A 24,898-nucleotide genomic window follows, 5' to 3' on the forward strand; every position below is an offset into this window, starting at 1 on the left:
GAAGGAGACTGTACTGTGTAATGTAAGTCTATAATAGGGACAATTTTGACTTTTTAATCATGCAGATCTGACTGAAGCTGCATGATTACTTGGGTTTTACTGTAGAATGCCTGAAAAAATCTCGTGACCTAAAGGTTGCGAGTTTGCCAGAGTGGACTTAAATGGGCAATTAAGTGAAGATCTTAAACCTCAAAGGATCCTCTATGCATACTTGGATTATATTTTGCTCCCTTTGTAAGTCACGTCTGCCTAGTGCCTGAATAAATGTTTAAAAGAAACCCATATTCCTCAAAATGCTACCAACGGTGGAGGATGAAAAGGCAGACAGAAAGGACTGGTCCAAAAATGAACAAAAATGTAAGTGGTCAGAGTTATTCAGTCATTCATCTTCAGAAAGTGCTTTATCCTGGTCAGGGTTGCGGTGGACTCAGGGCCTGTCCTGATAACACTAGGCATCACGCAGGAGAATTTACCCTGGATGGGAGGCCAGTCCATCACAAGACACCACACACACACACACACACACACCCCTATAGGCAATTTAGCATAGACATGGCATGTTTTTGGACAGTGGAAGGAAACTGGAAAACCCAGAGGATACCAAGGCAAACACTGAGAAAACAGAATGAACACAGGATCAAACCAGGGAGCTGTGAGGCAGCAATGCTATATACCGCACCATCGTACTGCCCAGTAGTCATGCCCAGTCCTTGAAATGTACATTTGAAGTCTGTGTGTGTGTGTGTGTGTGTGTAAAATAAAAACTTGTGCACACTCTGTTCCTTTTAAATGCAATAAAGCAAAAAGCCTCCCAGGCACACACACACACACACACACACACACACACACACACACACACACACACACAAATTTGAGATTTAAAGTGATTTTTTTTGTTGTTGTTGTTAAAAGTCTGAAGATAAGTGGAGCCTCGAGAATTTGGATGATGTTGATGATCTGCACTTTTTGACCTCATGATAAAAAGTAGCTGTTTATGTTGTAAAGCCGTAGGAATGATTCCAAATAATGTGGTGCCATCTTCCCCAGAAGCTTTGTGCAACTGATGAGCTAGATATAGTTGTATAATGTTGCTCTGAATACTGGACCTTCATACCTTTGATTGTTGTGTGAAGCTGCTCTCCAGGATCCTGAATTTAAAAAAGGGTGATTTTCTCTCTCTCAAAGATTAACAGTTTGAGAAAGAGAGAAATGGTCACACGTCATACTTTTAAAAAAAATTAATTACATTTAACGTTAAATTAGGTCTTGTTTTATCGCGTATATTATTAACAGCTGTGATCGAGAAACCACAAAGTGCAAAACCCTCTGTCCTGAAGACATTCCTGTGATGGAAAAGTTACAGCGTTAGCTCTGATGGTTACAAAGCTCGGATACTGGAGACACCTTACAAAAATGCTAAGTAAACATTTCCTCACAGAAAATGTCACCATGTTAACAATTACACACATAAACATTACTTTTACGTCTGGGCTCTGAAATAATGCATTAGAAAGAGCACATTGATATATTCACCATACTGCCAAAAGTATGTGGTTCTTCCCCAAACTGTTGCCACAACGATTGAAGCACACAATGATGTATTTGTATGCTGTAGCATTATGATTTCCTTTCACTGGAACTAATAGACTCAAACCTGTTTGAGCATCACAATGTCCTTGTACACAAAGTGAGCTCCATGAAGACATGGGTTGCCAAAGCTGGAGTAGAAGAACTCGAGTGTCCTGCACTGAACATCTTTGGGATGAATTGGAACACTGACTGCACCCCAGACCTCCTCAGTACCTGATGTCACTAATACTCTTGTAGCTGAATGATCACAAATGCCCACAGTCACGCTCCAAAATCTAGTGGAAAGCCTTCCCAGAAGAGTGGAGATTATTATAACAGCAAATACAAGGGGACTAAATCTTAAATATGTGCTTCAACAAGCACATATGGGTGTGATGGTCAGGTCTACACATAGACCTGATATATTGTATCATATATATACCTCATATATTGTATAACTGTGACTTGCCTTACAGCTGGGATTACTCTTAGAACTGTAGTGCTACAGAAAATTAATCAGCACCATTTGATTAAGAATAGCAAATTCTGTGTAATTCTGTGCACACTTCAGATTCAGGTCAGTTGAGTTCTGGTGTTCCAGTGTAGTCTGGTTTTCTTCTTGAGGAGAGTTCAATCTTGAATCCCTGAATATTCAAGTCTTGATAAATCACAGAGTACAGATACAGATGGGAACAATGGAATGCTGAATCCCAGACACTGTGACAGCTCTGAGGAGATTACTTTCCCAGAAGTGATAAACTGCTTTCCATGGAATTAGTTGTTAGTAACATTGTGTACTGTAGTGGCTCACAGTGTGTGCATTTATCTGAATTTGTAAACACTATGATGTGTTATGCTATAAATAATCTAATAATGCTGAAGCTGTATGCTGGTGGTTTTGATTATACTGAACGTAGAGTCAAAAGTTTTCGGTCGATCGTGTCTCGATTCTGTTTCTTTTATTGGAGAATTATGCTGTCTCCAATAAAAGTTATTGGAAGTCAGAGCTCAGAATTATGTCATTTTCAACTTCCATGCATTCGAGCTACAAAGTGCGAAAACAAAACCCACGGATGCCTACATGTCTGTGTTTTGTAAGCAAAAAGCTACTCAGCTAGCATGAACGTATAGTCACCTCCTGAAACAGTGAAATGTATAATCAATGTTTTAACAATTGATTTCTCAAGCGAATATGTCTGTATGTTGATTGAGCTATAAATACTTGTATAAACTCATTCAAAGCTAAGACTACTGTGCTACTGTGTTAACTGTTCATGCTGAGGGCAGCCATGTGGATTTGACATCAGGTTTTATTCAAGTCAAGCTACGACCTTTAGTCGAATGCTGCATCAACGCTTAACGAGTTGTTAGTAATTTTATTAAAACCACTAGATTTTTTAATTGAGGGTCTAAGAAAGTGCAAGTCTTTAATTGATATTTCCTGATATTCAGTCCACCCAGGGATTGTGAAATGGAGAAAAACATACAACTTAGCAGCCAATATTACTCCAAAATTTTATTATAAAAGTTTTTATAAATAAAATATTATACGGTATATAATATAATTGTATCCTTTTTTTTTTCTGTCCAGGAAAATCCTGTTATAAAAGTGTCCAACGTTGTAGTTGTAGAACCTTGAAAGCTGAATTGCAGTCATTGTGAATAAATACTTGATTCGGGGTAATATCGTCTTCTTTATTACTGCACTCTCCAATCATTATTATTGATTATGCAGTCCAGTCTTCTTCTATTGTTTGGTACTGGAGTTAGGTTTGAAGAGTTCTTACATCCTGGAAGCCAGATGTACACGTAGGTTTGTGATATTGCCGATATTGCCTGTGGTGATAAAGAATTTAGCCTTTGGAATCAGGGCTGGTAGCTAAATTATATTAATTTGTTATTTAAATTATGTCACAAAAAGGTTTTTGTATTTTATTTTTTACAAACTACTTTTGTTACAAATTTACCTTTTTTTGTTAAAATGTACATAATTTTTAATATTGAATTTTTAGTCATTTCAGTGTTTTCATAATTTAAAAAAAAAAAAATTATATTAAAAATTAAATGTAACAATATATTAATAACATAAATAATTTTTAAAAACCCTGTTTGACTTTAATATAATTTTGCTGAAGGTTTCTTCAGAAAGACCTACAGGCTGTATAGTGTAACACATCAAGCAGAAATGCCTTCGAAAATACACAATATTTTTGTCTTACAGCCCTGTCCTATTTGGAACGCGACTATCCGGTTATCCCTGTATACTAGCATGAAAATTGATTTTGCTCCAGTTTATAGATAAATGAACTAAAGCAAAAAGAGCCAGATAGAGAGAGGCCATGACTGTGAGCTCCCTCAGTGTAGTGTAAATGTTTGTGAGATTGTTCAGGTATTCATCACTGGCTTTTGTAATCTATTTAAGGAACAATTCCCAGAAACCCTCCTTTTCGAAAGGGGGGGGCAAAAACACAAATAGGAAAGTCCAGGTTCCTTTATCAAATGCTTTTCTGCATCTAATATTGCTGTACCACGTTTCTTGACCCTCAGAAAAGTTTATTAGATTGATTGAGATTGAGATGGTGTGTGTGATATTTAAGGAGTGGAAACAGTCTGATCTGGATAGATGTAGAACAACACTAACCGTTAAATACTCATGATATTCATATCTGAATATAAACAAACATTCAGTTTGTGATCATTTTGTTTTCTAAAGCTCTGACATTAGAAATCAAACATATGTTAAATCAGAATTGGTCTGCGTAGGCTAGGTGCTTTTTTTTAATGACACAAAACCGGACATTAAAGGGGAGAAAAAAACCAAACAATCAAGCTTTTGCACGTAGCCCTGTGTTGCAGATTTCTCGCTCATAGACTTTTCTTCTGAGCATTATCTACTGTATAGTGACGAACACAGCTGACTTACCTGATAACAGTTTGACGTCTGGAATCAAGAAGAGTGAATTTGTATCAATCTGCAGAATTCATGTGTCTATCCCACTCGTGTAAGACAATAGATGAACAGAAAACGCTGCCTATGACTAGCTATGGCCCGCTATAACAATTAGAGGTCGAGCGATTGATTGGTTTTACAGAATAATCTGCACCAAAAATCTAAACCGTTAGTTTTCCCCGGTTGCATTCGTTGCAGGAGCGGCTGAGAAGGGTTCGCTGTTCTGATACATGACGAGAGCGGCTTCTAGAGGCGAAATAAAAACTCCAACAAATTTTGTCATCTTATTTGAAGTGTTTTCTTATTCGTATTGGACGTCTCTATTTTTGTTTGTTATTTGTGTATTGTTATTTTTGGTTCAGTATGTGTGCATATCTTTTATTTTCTTTAAAAATTAATAGTTAATATCTTATGAATTTTTATTGATTAATCGGTTATCGGCAGGTATTGCCCAACCTAGTATCGCTAAAATCCACTATCGGTCGACCTCTAATAACAATGTTTACTGTTAATTAGCACAAATGTAAAGAAATAACCATCTTGTTCACATCAACTTTACTCCACTAACTGTGGATTGTTCTGGTAATGGTATCCGATTTAAAGGGATGGTTCACCCAAAAATGAAAATTGTGTCTTCATTTACTCACCCTTGTGTCGTTCCATACCTCTATACTTTTTTTTTTTCTTCTGTAGAACACAAAAAAAGATATTTTGAAGAATGTTGGTAACCAAACAGTTTTGGTGCCCATTGACTTCCATTGTATAGACCAAAAAAAACCAAAAACCCAGAGACAGTTCTCAAAATACCTTCGTTGTTCCACAGAAGAAAGTCGGTCATACAGTTTTAGAACAATATAAGAGAGGGTAAATGATGACAATTTTCATTTCTGGGTGAATTATTAAGCTAGCAATGCAGACCTGAAATAAGTTGCTTAAATTCTCATTTACAGTAAATGCTATGCTGGTCTCATTTATTCTACTTAAAAAAAATTTTTAATCACATTAGTTAACTGTTTTAGTAATGAGCCAAAAGCAATAAAATAAACACTATAGACTCACCGGCCACTTTATTATGGAACACCTGTACACGTGCTCATTCATGCAATGATCCAGTCATGTGGCAGCAACACAATACATGACATCATGCAGATGATCAGAAAAGTGCAGAAAAAAAGGAAAAGAAAACAAAAAACATCCAGTGAGCAGCAGGTCTGTTGCTGATGTGAGAAGTCAGAGGAGAATGGCCAGATTGGTTTGAAGTGACAGGAAGGCTACAAAAACTAAAACAACAACTGTTTACAACCGTGGTGAGCAGAAAAGCAGAACACGGTCACGCAACGTGTTGAAACTTAAGGCAGATGAGCTACAACAGTAGAAGACCACATCGGGTTCCACTCCTGTCAGCCAAGAACACTTACAGTGGACACATGATCACCAAAACTGCTGAAGAATGGAATGAATCTCAGTTTCTGTGGAGGCACTCAAACGGTAGGGTCTGGTGTCAGCAGCGTGAATCCATGGATCCCAACCGGTCAACACTTCAGGCTGGTAGAGGTGGTGTAATGATGTGGGGAATGCTTTCTTTGCTCATGAATACCAATCGAGTGCTGCTTGAATGCCACAGCTAGAGTACTGTTGAGTATCTGAATATTGTTCCTGACCACATGCATCTATTTACGGCCATAATTGTCCCATTTTACAATGAGTACTAGCAGCATCACAATGCACCATTTCACAGTGGTTCTATGAACATGACACCGAGTTCATTTCAGTGTACTTTACGTGGGATGTGGAAGAATAGGAGGCTCACAGCCCGAATGTGTAGCTCAAAAATCTGTAAGAACTGCGTGCTGCAATCATGTCAACATGGACCAGAATCTCACAGCACTGGTGGTTGGGGTTCTCCCCAGTATTAGTATGGTGTTCCTAATAAAGTGACTGGCCAGTGTGTTCATATGGCAAAAACTTTTGCGTAGCATGCTTAAACTAAAGTTTAAAGAAAACAAACAAACAAACAAACATGTTTTTAAATAACAACCATGTGTTTAACACCTAGATACTGATGTATTTGTATTTGTATTTATATATATATATATATATATATATATATATATATATATATATATATATATATATATATATATATATATATACATACACATACACACACACACATATATAATTGTTCTATTACACAACAATGACAGAAGCAGTTAAATAATAAAAAATAAAAGTTCCAAACGTGTGCTTTCACCCATAATTATTATTCTTCACTTTATAAATCATTTAACTATTATACACACCACCAATAGCCACTTGGAAAAATATTCAGACGCCCAAAAATCATTCAAATGCTGTATTTAAAAACACACACACACACACACACTTTCTGTCAACAAATACAACACACTCATGTTAAGCTAAACACATTCTGTATTTTTAACCGTTCCAAAGGCAAAACAAGCCCTCACCTTTTCTTCTTTCAACTTGATTCAATTCCTTTTCAAGGAATACTCACATTTCAGTATCATTATCCAACATACAGGAGGAGCTAAGTGCTATGTGGCTCTGAAACACTTTCGGTTAGTTCAGGATAACCGTTGCAAATGGCACTAAAAGAGAAGCGGACCGTGGGGGAGGGGGGTGGTTGGGGAAATATAATACATACATAAATTAAAATAGATAGTCTTGGCTTAATAGTCAGGTTTTGGAATTTAGCCTATCGTAACACTCGAGAAGTCTTGGCACTTAAACATAAGGTAAAGGAGGTCATTAACTGTGAAAGGTCACAAATTTGCAATTGATTATTTATTTATTTTTTTTAAATAAAAAATTCTGCTTTCATAGAAAACAATCCGGCCTTTAAAGATCATAAAGAAAACGAAACATGACATCATATTGAGAACAGGGGCGTGGGGGGGGGGGGGGGGTCTGAAACATACTGTAGTAGTGTGAGTAAAACGCCTTGTACCCCTAATGAAGGCTTGAATACTTACAAATCTGTTATTTTTTCGTTGCTACTGTATTAGGATCCTTCTTCATCCTCCTGTTTGTTAGTTTTTTTGCAGTCTGTCCATTTGCACGGACGCACCTGCTGTGAGTACTGAATACTTTTACAAGTGGCTAGTTCCCAAAAAAAAAAAAAAAAAAAAAAAAGTTGTAAAAGCGAATAAAATATTAATATGATGCAGGTGTATTTTGTTTCGTTGTACATACAAGTCCAAAAACCATCTAGAGAGCAAGTTTAATAAACCTTCTGATTAGCCATGACGTCAGGAACTGAAGGTTGGGGACAGAAAGACAGAAGCTCACTAAATTACCACAAGGACTTCAGAGTTCAGTGTGTATGTTTAAGTTATTAAATAATGGGTACTTACTTCCTTTAAGCTTCTAACTAAAAGAAAACGCTTTCATGGAAATCAACCCGACATGTACAACAACGACGACAACACAAAAAAAAGCTTCGAAAATCAGATCTTAGTGCGTGTTCAAATATTCAGAAAGAGCGCATGTGTATGTGTGTGCGAGAGAGAGAGAGAGAGAGAGAGAGAGATAGAGAGAGAGAGATAGAGAGCCTGAGAGAGTGATTGGGTTACCACAGTAACAAGTAACTGAGAAGATCCATTAGATGCTGTATTCCAACTTTGCAGTCAACAGGAAAACAAATCACGGCTGAAGCCATCAGTGTTACAGAGCAGAGAACAAGTGACTGATGAAGAGTACCAGTACTTTTGGAGAGAGATGGAGAGAGATAGAGAGAGAGAGAGAGACAGAGAGAGAAAGAGAGAGAGAGAGCGCGCTAACGGAGTCCTAGCCTGAAGAACAGCACCCTCCGGCTGCAGTAGCAGCTTGTGGTTCATCATCGATGATCTGAACGCCTCTTCGTCCCGTGCTTGCGTGGCTTGTCCCGTTCCCCTTGGATCTCTCCTCCACCTGTGCCGTCTCCATCATTCCTGCACGTTACGACACAGAGACACAGACCATTTGAGAGAAACTCTCACAACACATCAGAATCGGCGCATAAAGTTCTATTCAATCGTCCATTTAGCTCCAGTAAGAACTTTCCAGTGGATCTGGAGATTATACTGGGAACGCTGTGTGCAAGACGGGAATACACAGCCGTACGGGATTCAGCAGAGGGTTTTTTTGGGATTGTTACAGCCATAAATGCTTGCTTTTGCTGTGCCTTTTTTTCCCAAAATTTGTGATTCAACATGCAGAGATTTTTGCGCTTTTTTTTTGCGGAAAACTACTTGAATTGCCGAAACTGCAATCACACAGATGTTTGCGGGTAAACTAGAGCTTTTAGCTGTACTCATGTTTAACATACGTGAATCGAAGAGGGCTTTGGCTGAATGTGCGCTGTGGTGGCTAGGACTGGGTAACAAAGTTCTCCAATTTTAATCGATCTTCAATATAACGAAACGATATCGATTCGGGAAATCCACGAATTGATTCTTAATGCTCGTGCTTTACAGTACTTGAGAGGATGTGAATATTATCTGTAGTTCGCCTCTCGTCCTGAAGGTGTCGCCATCTTTCATGTTTTGCATGTTGTTAATGAATTTCACTGTTGCACATTTTCAATGTTTTTCTGTTTTTTTACTGTAATGTGCAGTTTGTGCTTTCCCTGTGTGCACTGATGCACATATTTATGATTTCTTGTTACAATGTTTGTTACTCTCAGTAAAAAGTAATTAAACATAAGTGTGGGCCCTATTGTTAAAGTAAATGTGTATTTCAGTAATATAGCCAAGTAGGAGGGTTTCAGTTATCAGCATGTATATTAAAACATGGATTCCATGTCTGCAAAACTAACATTTGAAATTAAACACTGATAAGCAATCGATATTGAATCGAATCGAAACCATAATAATAAGAACCGAATCACCAAATTGGCTGCAATACCCAGCCCTAGTGATGACGTCACACGATGCGTCTTGGCCCAAATCTGCAGAAAATATATTGTAATTTAAAATAAAAAAATTGCAAGTTCCTCCAAATATTGCCCTTTGCTTGATTTGTCTGCGATCGCAAAATCATGGAGGGACTGAACACAGCCTGAAATGGGAAGCCAATTCATTACACACACATACACATACTTTGTCAAAGGCGTTCTTAAAGCTTATCTGAAAGTTTATATATATATATATATATGGAAGAGATTTTGCTAAAAAGTTCGAATTTCGCCTATGTATCACTCCGACACATAATACGACTCGACCTAGTGGGTCTACCTGATATGGAAAATGAAGAAAAAAAAAAAAAATGCATCGATCCCAAGCTTACTGACGCCCACAAAAGTCCATAAAAGGCAAACCTCACACAGCTGAAATGATGCGTGAACAGTTAGCTTGACCTTAAAAGGCCCAAATCTGGAGGCAAGTTACAGAAAAGGTGAAGTGACATGAAAATAGACACCGAGCACATCCCACAGGAAAACGGCTACGTATCCATGTCGATAAACAAGGTTACGCAGCTCTCTCTAGTGCCGGGTGTGTTTCTGACTCCTGCGTTCTCTGTTACTGAATATGACCTTACCTTTTGGTCCACCACTCACTCTCAATCGGTGTCGTAACTTATCGGGAAGACAACATGCTCCCGAACACCAAACCTTAAAGACCTGGAGAAGTCTTCCAGCTCCTGCTTGCTGCTGAATGTAAACGCAAGTATAATGTGTGTTGGGGGAGGGGGGTTTCTTTAGCCACTTTTCCACTGCACGGTACGACTCGACTCGGCTCGCTTTACTGTTCCGTGCTTGCTTTTCCACTGCAGTTTAGTGCCGCCTCAACGTAGGTGCCGTCTTCCACTCGCCTTCACGCAGGAACAACATTGTATTATCGAAGCCCTGTACAGATACACGCTCAGGCCGTATTCCAAATGCCTTTCCTGTTCGGACCCTATTAAGGATGTAAAATAACAGCGTTCTGGAACCTACAAAGCGCTCGATATGACTAAATTACATTCAGGAGCGACTTCAATAAACGCCTGTTTGAAAATCGGTAAAGCGAGATGTAAAAATCTAAGAGAGGAACCTTTGTTGTAATTTTATCTGTAATGAGATTAAATTATACATCATTTCCAATTAATAGAATATTACCGTATGCAATGTATTAAATGACATTTATTCAGGCACAATACATTCCCTACTCCTTCAGTGCGTGGCTCACATTTATTATCGGCTCAAGTCACTTGGAACCTCGACCGAGGTGGTACTAAAAAAAAAAAAGTACCAGGTACTACCCACAGTGGAAAACCCCCAAAAAGCAACTAGAGTCGAGTCGAGCCGTACCGCGTGGTGCGGTGGAAAAGCGCCCGTTGTTAAAAATCCCTGTAGCCTCTCATGATTCGAGATGAAGAACAACTTACTTTTTCAAAGGAGAGAGTGCGAGCTTAATTAAGTTTTAAACCTTCCCGGGATTTTACGACAAATAGCTTACTTTATAACGTTCGATACGCTGACACATCTACAGTCTCGTATCGAGTGAAACGATTCGTCGCACGAGGAAGCGAAACACTTACTTTTACACAGGTCGAGGAACATTTCTTCAATTCCTTTGTTTAATTTAGCTGACGTGTGGTAGTGTTTTGCCCCAACTGACTCCGCGTACCTGTGAAAGAGAACAGTGTTAAAGATCAAAATAAATAATCATTTCAAATAAAAATCATTTCGCACGTCTTGCAGCCTTGAATTATTCCGCGCGTTCGTCTCGACCAGTAATTCTAAAATGCAGTCACAATAATCTTCCTGTAATAGATTTACAACACTATTGAGTGTTAAATGAAAATTAAAACGTACAAGCAGTTTCTGTGTGTGTGTGTGTGTGTGTGTGTGTGTGTGTGTGTAAAGTATTTTCAGCTCAGCAGTTTTTAATCATTCTAACCATTTCATAAATTGAGATTTAATTTAGCATGATACTAGCTGGTTAAACATCTTGATGCCACAAGTCTAATACACAAGACAGGAATAATATACGTACGCCTCAGCCTCTTCCACTGAAACATGTCTCTCTTTTTCCAGATCGATTTTATTACCTAGGAGGAGAAGCAGGAAGATCATCAGGAGAGTCATCATTACACCTACATCTTTCACAGGAAAGTGAACTGGATCGAAACTCTCCCATCAAGCTCTTAAAGCATGTGTGAAGATATGATATTACATATTATATTATATATGACTTGATGTGACATACTGCTGTGTATGGCCTCTCCAGGACGGACACACAGCACAAAAAAAAATAAAAAAACATACTTCATACACCAAGGTTATAGCAGTGAATGTTATAAAGAGTCATATTTATTCAGAACCTCTAATAATATTTCACAAAATACAGTTTATATTTGCAAGTGGTCCTGAAAAAGTAATTTTTTTGGGGGGGGGGGGGGGGGGGGGGATTGTTTCAACCAATAATATACTCACTCTCTCTCTTTTTTTTTTTAAGAAACTAATATTTTTTAACTTTTACCATTATGGATACGTTTTTATTGGGAGGGTAAACACAACTCAAATTCCATACGGAGGCGTCTCGATACGGTGCATTTTCAATAAAGCACAAACTGACACCCAAGGCCTGAATATGTGCCTTAGGGGTCAATCGATTAAAACATCCAACATTATAAAAGCACAAGAACTTCATGAAAACTCATGACAGTGTTTATGCGATCCGTTCGGACTCTTAGCCCGTGTATCCGGAGGATTAAAAGTGACGTCCACTAGATGGCACATCAGAGCCAAAAAAACGTCTCTGTCCATCTGGTTTCCGAGCCGGAATGTAACGTTCAGCAATTTCATGCACAGCGACGTTATACAGACTTTTCTCTTTGAAACTTTCCTCGTGCCGTCATTGTAATTGTTGTCATGATCCGGGTTTCAAATAAAAAAGAAAATATTTACTGATCTGGAAAATCCAGAAGACTACTACTCAAAAAAGATCTTTCAGTAGGTTTAAGAGGGTGTTTTTTTTTTTTTTAATGTATCTAAACACTAACTTTAATAGGAAAACAGTTAGAGTTAGTACTCAATAACAGTCTAGAATAGTACACAAGTATGCGATTTGATGTTACTCTGTTTATTAAGTTATGGAAAAAGTGTCACACGGGGCTATACAGTCTCCACTGTTATGTCACACACGTCATGTTCGTTTCTGAGGCGGAGAAGTCGGGTGAAGAGACGACGATGAGGCGCCGGGTTGCTAAATGCCGCGATACTATTTAAATACCATGTTTAAGGGTTTATGAGGGCCGCCGCACATAACGTAACGAGAATAAATCAGCCGACTTAAATACACAACGTCGGCCCCTGGGGGAACGAAACGGCTGGATTTCTGTGCGGATGTTTGTTTATGCTGGAGAAGATGGACGTAAGATGCGCTGTGAGGGTTTTCTCAATCACATGAGAAGGAGTAGTGTGACGCCATGTGACGGGGTTCACATTCTCTGCGCGGTCCTGTCAAGCCGACGCTGCCCTTCACGTTCTTATTTGAATAAAATTGATATGGTAAAGAACACATTACTTACCTACTATACATAAACATATTTCGTTTCCCAACATTTTCCTTAATTCTTTCACCCAGTTCTTCACCTGACAGATATGAGAAGGGGGAGAAAAAAAAAACACTCGTATTAGTAATGACAAGATGACATATTGACAGGAAATTTTTTCTATTGTTGTGTTGACATTTGTTGACAGTCATTTAACACTCTGCGTTATACTACGCTGTCGGCCTCATGAGAAACGCTACTTGAGAATCTCATGCTACTTTGGACAAAAAGTCGGTACTTTGTAGGGCGACTCGATGGGTTGGGTCTCGAATGAACGATTAGTCTACGAAACAAACGTGTGCTAGCTATAAGTAGTGAATCAATTTGAATCAATTAGCTTGGAAAGCAGTTCAACGTTAAACGTTACAGTTTCATTTTCTGAGCGTACACAATATATAGTTTGAATAGATCTTGTCTGCAAATTCATCAAATCAAATGTGAAGTCACATTGAAATCGATCTCCAAAATATATATATATATATATATATATATATATATATATATATATATATATATATCAATTCACTGAAACTTTTGCAATATCACTTTAATACAACAGTTTTATTTAAAAATCCCCATGAAATCAAAATGGCTTTTAGTATGAATATATCAGCCTTAAGGTTATCTATAAGCTAGTGTAATTCCAAAACAATGACAAAAGATATACGTGTTAAAAAATTCTCTCTCTCTCTCTCTGATCAACCGGCACTTCAGCAAATCATCAGATTTTCTGTCCAATCAAACGCTCTCTAGAATCTGAAGTATCCCACCCCCCCAACATTATAAAAATCCATGGTACTAACGGTCAAGGACGGCTTAGCCCGGGCTGCGAGGCAAGCTAAAATCTACTGGCTATTTTTAAAGGGGGCGGAGTCACTCTACATGTCCTGCCCTGACTTCCTGTTTCGGTGGAAATTACGTCAAAACATCGAATAGCGCTGCATGTTTCAAGCCGCTTCCCGAGGACTTTAAAAGGGTGCTTTCTGTAAAAATTTCTGTCCCTTCACTTCCATCTGATGAGCTTTCGTACATCACGTCGAAAGTTACATTCCTGAAAAGCATCACTTGCCATGTCCACTGATGATGGTGAGGTCACAAACAATACTGTAGTAACCACATTAAACTAGGACGTGGAATTTTACGTGGCGGACGCAGACGAGCAGAGTGATGCATCATCACGGCATGGTTATAGAAAATATCAGCATTCTCAGAATGCTGCTCGACCAATCAGCTTAGTGAACTGGAAGTAACTGTCATGCAATAAATGTAATAAACATTCCTCCAGCGGTAATGCCGTATGAAATCTGATCGCAAGCGGTAACCGGAGATGCGTTCAGAATGCGAGGTGTTAGTTTGGGTCTCTCTGCTCTTACAGAGAGAACCTCACCTTCTGGAAAGAGTCTTCATCGGTAATGTCGTAGACTAAAATGGCTCCGTTGGAGTCTCTGTAGTAGATTGGGCCGAGAGCGTGGAACCGTTCCTGCCCGGCTGTGTCCTGCAAGTTTCACACACACACACAACGGTCACTAAGAGGTCAAATGTGTCACATGACTACTGGTGGGTAATACTGTGGAGGCAAAAACAACAACAAATGGAACATGTTTTTTTTTTTTTATTGTATTCAGTTTTAAGGCATGCAAGTCTCATAAAAGTGTAATAAACCTCAGTCGCACGAGAGAGGGATGACGGATTGAGTGCAGTTTTTGACCATTTCTGAGCCTTAAACTTTTCAGTGGCCCAAACCGTAATGCATCCCTACAAGATGAGAAAATGTGCTGCTACATACATGAATTTTTTCTTTTACATTTAGTTGAGTTCGCAAGTGAAGTTTTGTAGTTCGACTCACATAAAAACGGAATTGTTCAGAAAATTCTGATCCGGTTGAAGTTTCGGATTCAAACGTTCCACGTGATCCCCAACCGTTTCAGCCGATGAGCCGGTAACGTAACGTACGGCAGTGCTTTGAGAATTCAAATCCGAAAATAAAATCGAATTCGAAACCTTCGAGCCACCGCTTCAGTTTCACAATTTCAATCTGATGTAATTCGACGACAAAAAGGTCATTAAAAGTGATATGATTGAATGCGAGAGGTGCAAATGTGAATGTTTATCACCACAATTGAGTAAAATGTCTTCCCAGGTTTTGTTGATGTGAAATAAGGGATTTGTTTATTTGTTCAGGAGAGGAAAAAAAAGCTTCAATTCTAATTTATTTAGCAGAAAACGGTTCAGTCTTATTTCTGATATTGCTCTTAAACAGCTTTATAAAATAACAGCACACTTCCCGGTCTATATATGGACCGGACCCGGTCTATCTAGACGTTAGCACACTAACGGTCTATATACGCCTACACACTGTTTATTTCAGTAAGTATTGGAAGACAAACTTATAACACCATCCTTTCTTCTGATGATTTTTAATTTGCCTAAAAAGAAATACTATATACATACATACATATACATATACATATATATATATACATATACATACATACACACACACACACACACACACACACACACACACACATATATATTATATACACACATTATCTCACAAAAGTGAGATTTGATTGTATCTTTTCATGTGACAACACTGAAGAAATGACACTTTGCTACAATGTAAAGTAGTGAGTGTACAGCTTGTGTAACAGTGTAAATCTGCCGTCCCCTAAAAATAACTCAACACACAGCTATTAATGTCTAAACCGCTGGCAACAAAAGTGAGTACACCCCTAAGTGAAAATGTCCAGATTGGGTCCAAAGTGTCAATATTTTATGTGGCCACCATTATTCTCCAGCACTGCCTTAACCCTCTTGGGCATGGAGTTCACCAGAGCTTCACAGGTTGCCACTGGAGTCCTCTTCCACTCCTCCATGACGACATCAAGGAGCTGGTGGATGATAGAGACCTTGTGCTCCTCCACCTTCCGTGTGAGGATGCCCCACAGATGCTCAATAGGGTTTAAGTCTGGAGACATGCTTGGCCAGTCCATCACCTTCACCCTCAGCTTCTTTAGCAAGGTAGTGGTCGTCTTGGAGGTGTGTTTGGGGTCGTTATCATGCTGGAATACTGCCCTGCGGCCCAGTCTCCAAAGGGAGGGGATCATGCTCTGCTTCAGTATGTCACAGTACATGTTGGCATTCATGGTTCCCTCAATGAACTGTAGCTCCCCAGTGCCGGCAGCACTCATGCAGCCCCAGACCATGACACTCCCACCACCATGCTTGACTGTAGGCAAGACACTCTTTGTACTCCTCACCTGGTTGCCGCCACACACGCTTGACACCATCTGAACCAAATAAGTTTATCTTGGTCTCATCAGACCACAGGACATGGTTCCAGTAATCCATCTCCTCAGTCTGTTTGCGGGCTTTCTTGTGCATCATCTTTAGAAGAGGCTTCCTTCTGGGACGACAGCCATGCAGACCAATTTGATGCAGTGTGCGGTGTATGGCCTGAGCACTGACAGGCTGACCCCCCACCCCTTCAACCTCTGCAGCAATGCTGGCAGCACTCATACGTCTATTTCCCAAAGACAACCTCTGGATATGACGCTGAGCACGTGCACTCAACTTCTTTGGTGGACCATGGCGAGGCCTGTTCTGAGTGGAACCTGTCCTGTTAAACCGCTGTATGGTCTTGGCCACCGTGCTGCAGCTCAGTGTCAGGGTCTTGGCAATCTTCTTATAGCCTAGGCCATCTTTATGTAGAGCAACAATTCTTTTTTTCAGATCCTCAGAGAGTTCTTTGCCATGAGGTGCCATGTTGAACTTCCAGTGACCAGTATGAGGGAGTGTGAGAGCGATGACACCAAATTTAACACACCTGCTCCCCATTCACACCTGAGACCTTGTAACACTAACAAGTCACATGACACCAGGGAGGGGAAATGGCTAATTGGGCCCAATTTGGACATTTTCACTTAGGGGTGTACTCACTTTTGTTGCCAGCGGTTTAGACATTAATGGCTGTGTGTTGAGTTATTTTGAGGGGACAGCAAATTTACACTGTTACACAAGCTGCACACTCACTACTTTACATTGTAGCAAAGTGTCATTTCTTCAGTGTTGTCACATGAAAAGATATAATCAAATATTTACAAAAATGTGAGGGGTGTACTCATGTTTGTGAGATACTATATATATATATATATATATATATATATATATATATATATATATATATATATATATATATATATATATATATATATATTTTTTTTTTTTTTTTTTTTTTTTTTTTTAAATTTGCAGCAGCAGACAAGATTTCTGTAAATTAGATGGATATGTAAGGGTAAACTGGGGCATGCCGAATGCATATGAAAAGAAAATAACGGACTCGAATCGAATCTGCTCTCGTTTCTACTCAACTTTGAATTACGGCAGAAATAAATTGGTCAGAAACGTTAAAAGTTTAGAAAGAAAGAAGGAAAAACGCTCTGAAACTGAAAGCAGTTAACTCAGTGGCAAAAACTGTAACGTGGTCTTCAAATCAACAGCGTTCATTGTAAACAGTTTTCCAAGCCTGGTTTTTGCTAATCGTGGTTTATGAATACGCTGCCCGAGTTTTCAATTACGCTCCGCAAGTTTACATTCGCCATTCTGCCATGAATCTCACGTGTGGGCGGGGCTTAACTCTCATTGGCTAGAGTGTTCAGCTGAGGAGAAGAAGAATGATGTTCATGATGATGAAGATGAGGACGATGCTCCGTTGTATCAGACTACCCAAACCTCAAATATTAATTACGAACTAATAAACTGACTAAGTAAGCCAGTCATTTCCACTACACAGTACAGAGAACTGCATCCAGAACGTTCTCCACACTGAGGTCTCTACTTAAAGGTCAGGGATCTAACCATCCAAATCTCACTAGCCAATCAGAGTAAATCGCTGTTAAGCCCCGCCCACATGCGATACTTGTTGCAGAATGATCAGGCGCCGCATTCATAAACCACGATTAGCGAAAACCAAGCTTAGAAAACTGTTCACAAAGAACGCTGTTGATTTGAAGACCATGTGCCTTCGCCGTTTTCAGTTTCAGAGAAGAGTTTCTCTTCTCTCTCATTGTACATTTTCTGTTCGTGTTCTTAAAAAGTTACGTTCAATACTTTCGGCACGGATTGAATTCCACATGCGACACCCACGCAAACAGAAAAAAAAGTTTTGACCTTTAATTTATTAAATATATTCCATTTATCATCAGGTGGCTCACGATCTTCAGCTGACAACGTGAAGACCTCTCAAAACCATGGGTGATAGACCCGCTTTCACAAGAAACATTTTAAAACGAAACCCGATTAATTAAACGCAAAAAAACCCCGAAAAATGGCAGGAATTCAAACGTGCTTCGTTCCCTTGTACGTGATAAGACACTGTTTAAAAAGGAGACTTACCCAAATAGCCAGATTGACTCTCTTGCCCGTGATGTTGAGCTTCTTTGTAAGGAACGATGCCTAAAAACAAAACAAGAAAGATGGAAAGTCTCATGTTAACAACATTAATAACTGGCCTCAGAGCGCTATTTAGTATTAGTGTATTAAAACCTAGAAGGCAGATGAGCAGACTCCAGTTCACGTTGGCAGCTAGAATAAATGTCCTCATGTCACTTCTAAGTCGGTAGAATTTCACGATAGTGGCGAGATTGTTGTCTTTGGTCAGTGGTGTCTCACTGGTTAAAGGCTCTGGGTTACTGATCAGAAGGTCAGGAGTTCAAGCCCCAGCACTGCCAAGCTACCACTGTTGCACCCTTGAGCAAGGCCCTTAACCCTCAATTTCTCAGTTGTATAAATGAGATCAATGTAAGTCACTCTTGGATAAGGGCGTGTGCCAAAAATGCCATAAATGTCAAATGTAATGAGATGAATTTTGCTTCTCTGACGATATTTCTGTTTAATATTCTTCATGAGCTCCACCTCTTCTTGGAGGCAGCAGCATATAGAGCATGATGTTTGCGAGTGGGAACTTAACTGTCTCGAAGCATGTTTACTTAATAGTCCAAAAATTTATCAGAAAGAAGCGTTATGGCAACGCAGCCTCGTTTCTTTTGGCCCATGTGAACAATAATAATGAAATGACCCACAGTGCACTACTGCTCAAGATTTTCGCACAGTCCAGAATTCACAGCAGATCCGTAGTGTAGCAATCTGAAGGAAGTTACTGTACCGCTGTGTGTGTATATATATATATATATGTGTGTGTATATATATGTGTGCACTCCGGTTTCTACCCAGGCTGGACTGCTATCTCGAACTCCTGTGTGCCGTGTTTGATGCAAGTCAGGCTAACGTTGTGTGTTGTGGCGTAACCAGACATTCGTTCTGCTGGGATGAGGAAATATACCAAATAAAACTCACGATTATTTTCATAACCTGGTAAATCTGGCATGCTCGTGTGTTTAAGTTGGATGTCGTAGAGCAGTAGTAATCCTGATCTACTTTTCTAACAATAACGTATACTGATATACTTGCACTCTGACCCCAACTTCCTGGCATGCTGGGGTACGCGAAGAAAAGAATTTCACTCTGCTGTAAAGTATATGTGACCAATAAAGACCCGTTATCTATGGCTACGTTTACACGGACAGCAATAATCTAATCACTGACCTTATTCTGAATAAGACAATATTGTGATTAAGGTGTTTACACGAGTCGCTTTTAGAATACTCCTTTCATGTTCAGGTTTTACATGTTATAGAACATAGATCGATTAACGGCACACGTCATAACGTCCCCACGCCACGCCGTCCGACGTTCCCTCCAGAATTTCACGTATCGACATACAGTTGGTCTTCGTTATGGTACTGTATACCGTTTTAGGTGTTTTTACTTTTAATTTAACGAAAGCTTCAAGATGAGTCAATTATTTGTGATTCTGTACGTGCTAATAGATGACTGCTTGAAGCCATGGGCTGCGTCCCAAACCGCGTACTTACCTACTATAAAGTAGCTGAAATACGTGTATTTCTCCCACTATTTACTGTAGTAGGTAAGTACTTGGTTTGGGACGCAGCCGTGCTCTCTTGTTTACCGTTAAACGGTTGAGCACTGCCGTGTGTGTACGTGTCCTGTCGCAAAATGCGGTGAAAACGCCCACACTACGTTAATGATGTGACATCAGGTGTGTACATGTCTGTAATGCACTCGGATAATGTGACTAAAACAGGAATACTCCACACGTCTTAATTCGATTTGTGTTTACTTCGAGTATGACTTTAGTCAGATTGAGGTAATAAATAATCACTGTTTACATGCTAATTTCTTAATCAGGTTAATATCGGATTATTGTTGTCCATGTAAACACACTGATTATCATTATCATTTTGTGGTGATTCGATTCAACATAACTGCATTAAAATGTAATATTTATTCGTGTCAGTATCGTCTCGTGAAGCCCGTATCGGGATACGACTGGTACTGCAGCTTTGGCGTATCGTACAAAAAGCTGCGTTAGGCGTTTTCACGTTTTTGCAAGTGTCTGCCTGTTCCAAAACTATTCAAAACGCCTAAAGCATATTCCTGTGAAAAACTAATTGTTCATATGAGGAAGGTTTAATAGCGGTTAGAACGATATGCAAAAATCAAAAACTAGGATCCGTGATCCATTTCCTGCCTGCTTTGTTGGACAAGGTGCAAACTGGTGAAACGATTGAAGGCCCAAAAAAAAAGGGTAAATAAACAAGAACCGGACTGTACGAATAGGAACTACAACTGATTTCATGCTTTAGACTACCATTAAAATGTACACCGATGTTTCTTAAACATACGACTGCTCTTGAAGCTACATGGTCACTGTTGAATTTTATACCACAGCGCCGCCGTTCTGTCTGTAACATAACCCAGGGGTTTATATTAATGCACTCGTTCTAATACTTCTATAATAACAGCTCGTTCGCAGTGACCTGCATGCGAACATGCTATATAAACTAAGCCTAAAAGGGTCAGTCCATCTCAAGTGGTCCAAAAATTGTAGCTGCTTCACCATTTTTATTTTATTTTTGTGTCATGGAACGCAACAAATTTAGGTTATAAAGCTGTTTGCGAAAACCTCAGTATCTAAAAGGGGAACTGTGAGCCATCTGGAGCATTACATTTGGACTTAAAGCGCACCTACTATGGATTTGAAACGTGCCTAATTTTGTTTTAAAGGTCTCATACAATAGATTTACATGCATCCGAGGTCAAAAAACACTTTAACGTGCTCATAATTTAAACTGCAGCATTAACTTTTTTCCTCAGTGTCACAAACGACTCGTTAAATGATCCGTTCTAAAAGGATTCATTCTAAACTCCTCCTTTCAGAGAGCATACTCTGCTCTGATTGGTCAGATGCCCCAGCCTGTTGTGATTTGTCAGTGAGCAGCCGATGAAGACCAGAGGCGAGGTTTTTTTGTTACAAACCTACGTAGGTAAGTACAGGAAGTAAAATCTGGAATCACTAACGACTCGATTCAGCTGTTCAGAATCAGTTCCTTGTTTTAGGAGTCAATAACTCCGTTTTGTCGTGCGCTTTGATTTCTGAAACTTTGTACATTCACACACAGTTCTAACACACTACATGAAAGGTAATATTTGAAAAAAAAAACATAATAGGAGCACTTTAAGTTCTAAGTCTAAGGAACAAGGATCTGCTAAATGATTACGTGTGTACATGTAGAGATCGGATTTTGTTCCAAGGAGCTAGGACCATCCTGAGTCGAGATATTGAGGTTTAAACCACATTGTTGTTGTTTTTTTTGTTTTTTTTAAATGGTGGTTTCGCAATGCCAATACATCAAGGTAATCACTCCAAAAAATTTTAATCTGAAAAATTAAAAATGCTTAAGCAACCTGCATTGGACCGCTTGAGATGGAATGACCCCATAATAAACAGACTAAGAAAACGGTATGGGATGAACGTTTTCCGTTAGGAGACGTTCATTAAACATTTCTGGAAGGGTTCTCAGGTCTCGGGTTCCGGCGCTTTGTAACAGTCAGTGCGTTTTACGTCATGGGAAAGTCTTCAGGACTTTGCGCTTTCTAGGTTTCTCTGTAACATGATATGTTTTTGTTTGTTTGGTTTTTTTTTAACTAACTTCAAGAGTGAGGAGAAAAAAAATAAAATAAAGAAAAAAAGACAGAGAGGCTGGTGAGAGAAGAACTGTTCATAAAGCCAGGATATACTGGACTTTGAATTCCACGAACAAGTACAATATAATAAGTGCATGATGGGAGACATTCGGGGGCTGCTTCGTCAAAGTGATTTACGATATAATCGTAACTCTCCCAAAAAAAATTATATTATATATATGTATATATATATTTTAATCTACTCACTTCTACATCATTTGTGGTCATTTTTGTATAACTTTAGTATAAACACAAAGTCATTCTGATTCATATGTTGTTGTTCTTTATGACTAAGTGAACGAACAGACGCAAACGCTCCTGTTTTATCAGTGACCATACGTAAAACGTCCTGATCAGAAAAGTTATGTTTGAGGGGATTAACGGCCATGTTCTATATTTTTAACGCCATGCAAGCTTCTATGGCTGTTTCCATGCCGAGAAATGTCTAATGAACTCTATTTAAGGTTTTGAAAATTGATTTTTTCCTAAGAATAATAATTTTTTGTTTTTTTAAAAAAAAACTCTAAAATTGCGTTAGGTTTGACTTTGTTAACATTTTCTCACGGGGTTAAGACCGGTACAGTCTAATAAAACATGTTTCTGGGAGAAGGTACATGTCGGTGAGGCTTCTCCTAACATTAAAAACGTGTGGGTCATCCTCTTCGACAGCGCGTGTGGACGAATCTGGTCCCAGCGGTTTGAAAACCGAGAACAGGGCTGATTTCATGTTGTTTGTTCATGCTGCATTGGTCCCACTCAGTTTACCATTTATTGTTAATCTACGACTTTATTATGGGTTTTAGGTCAGTGGGAGGGTCCTGGACATTTGTTGAAATCCTCCCATGATGCATCTTTCGCAGCGGCGTCTGCTTCTTCGTTTCCCAGGATTCCACGGTGTCCCAGCCGAAGTAGTTATTAAAACCCTGGGCCTCCAGATCCGGCATAAGCAATCAGAAAATAACATTCCCCACCCGTGAATTAAAACCTGTGCTACAGATATGATCTATTATCTGATTTTTATTTTCTTTTTAGAAGTATTCCCCCGCCCCTCTCCTAACAACGAACCCATTATCAAACGTACTTCGAGGAAGCAGCTCAAACCCGTAACTCGTACACGATTCGCTTCAAAAAAAAAAAAAAAAACACGTTACGATTCAAGAGCAGACCGGGGTTTCGTTCCCACGTTGACTCGTTTATCTATCTATCTCACGGCCTGATCAGATTCTAATAATACCCATTAAAAATGTATTATAACATCTTTTTTTCTTCTTCTTTAAATCACAGCGAATTGAATCCCAGACCAGGTTTCTTCCAGCGGATCAGAGACGAGACGAGACGAGTGTTCAGCAGTGCTGCTCAGAAGGGAATAATAATAATAGAATAACAACAATAACAACATACGCATCCAAACGACTCGATAATGAAAGCACTGTGTCCTTTCCTCCGTTCCAAACTGTCCTCTAGGATCTCTGTTGTCTAGACTCCATAGCATGCATTTTGGACTGACTTACACGGTGTAAGCGTTCATTATGTAAGGACTGATCAGCTCTGTTTACTGTATAAACATTTAGAGCAAATCGAAATCGAAACAGATCTACAGGAAGCTGTGTGTGTGTGTGTGTGTGTGTGTGTGTGTGTGTGTGAGTGAAAGAGAGAGAGAGAGAGAGAGAGAGAGAGAGAGGAGGGCAAGTTCCTCTAAAATATTCAGCTAGAGAAAAATGGCCTGGATTGACTGATAAACAACTGGGGGTTGTTGTTTTTTTCACCCCCCACCAAACATAAATACTCATTTCTACCCATAATGGGGATTTAAATGGGCAAATGAGTAGAGTGTTATCTGTCAATCCAAACCAGTTATCTCGCCATAGTGTGAGCACACAGGAGGCTGGATGTGTGTACACACACACACACACACACACACACACCCTACGCAGTACTGTAGACTCAGAACCGCAGCGGGTTATAGCTTTTACCTGGAGGGTCGTGATGTGTTTGTCGTTGAACTTGTTCTCACAGTAGCGGAGGACCAGGGAGGTCTTGCCCACGCAGCCTTCCCCTAACAACACCACCTTGAAGGAGTATGTTCTGTGAGCAGCAGCCGCCATGGTGGAGAGGAGCTCTCTCCTTCTTCAACTTCAGCAAAGAAAAGTAAACCGAGCGCTCGCCTCCTGCCGCCTCACATTAGATATCTACATTCGTCTGGTGTGAAACGGTGAAGGGAGACCACGGGGTGAAACTGCCCGACTGAGAGACTGAAGAACCAAAGAGAAAAAGAAAACACTATTTCCGCCTGTGTGAGTGTGTGCTGCCGAGCCAGTCTAATGGCGTCCTCTGCTACGTCACACTCCGGGAATCATATGACAGACAGGCGGCTGCTGCTGCTGCTGCTGCTCGCGCCGCGTGACGTCAGCGTTTACCTCACGCTCATGTCCTCACTTTTGCGTCGCTATAAAAGTTCGAGTTATTTACACGAGTACACACATTTCCACAAAAGTATTTACGTGTGTTACGACTCGATAATTATTATGGCTTTATTGACAAATTTTACGTGCGTGCCTTGTGATTCCTGTGAGTTTTATTTACTGGAATGAAGTCGGTGTGACGTTCGATATTCGTTGATATGTGGAAATTAAGGGACCGTCTCTAAAGTTACATACGACATTGTTATACACGATTCTAACTTCAATAGCATTTGAAGGGAATGACTTACAGTCAGATAACCCACTGTAA

General features: G+C 39.5%; 1 protein-coding gene across 1 annotated transcript; it reads right to left on the reverse strand.

Moving 5' to 3' along the window:
• Nucleotides 1–6,669: 6,669 nt before the first annotated feature.
• rab21 (RAB21, member RAS oncogene family) lies at nucleotides 6,670–24,566 on the reverse strand. The gene is made up of 7 exons (XM_053649981.1): nucleotides 24,142–24,566; nucleotides 18,458–18,517; nucleotides 14,448–14,555; nucleotides 13,037–13,100; nucleotides 11,500–11,554; nucleotides 11,042–11,130; nucleotides 6,670–8,472 (listed from the first exon to the last, which is right to left on the reverse strand). Exons 1-7 carry the CDS (start codon nucleotides 24,271–24,273, stop codon nucleotides 8,330–8,332), a joined length of 651 nt encoding a protein of 216 aa, XP_053505956.1. The 5' UTR covers nucleotides 24,274–24,566; the 3' UTR covers nucleotides 6,670–8,329.
• Nucleotides 24,567–24,898: the final 332 nt, after the last annotated feature.

This window comes from Ictalurus furcatus, chromosome 19 (genome assembly GCF_023375685.1).
Source record: "Ictalurus furcatus strain D&B chromosome 19, Billie_1.0, whole genome shotgun sequence".
NCBI lineage: Eukaryota > Metazoa > Chordata > Actinopteri > Siluriformes > Ictaluridae > Ictalurus > Ictalurus furcatus.

Bases quoted from the DNA above. Each gene is read 5' to 3' on its own strand.
- rab21 (XM_053649981.1), bottom strand. From the start codon at position 24,273: ATGGCGGCTGCTGCTCACAGAACATACTCCTTCAAGGTGGTGTTGTTA. The intron at 18,518-24,141 runs GTAAAAGCTATA...TTTTGTTTTTAG, and splicing joins AACACATCACGACCCTCCAG to GCATCGTTCCTTACAAAGAA. The intron at 13,101-14,447 runs GTGAGGTTCTCT...CATATCTGTCAG, and splicing joins ATGAAGACTCTTTCCAGAAG to GTGAAGAACTGGGTGAAAGA.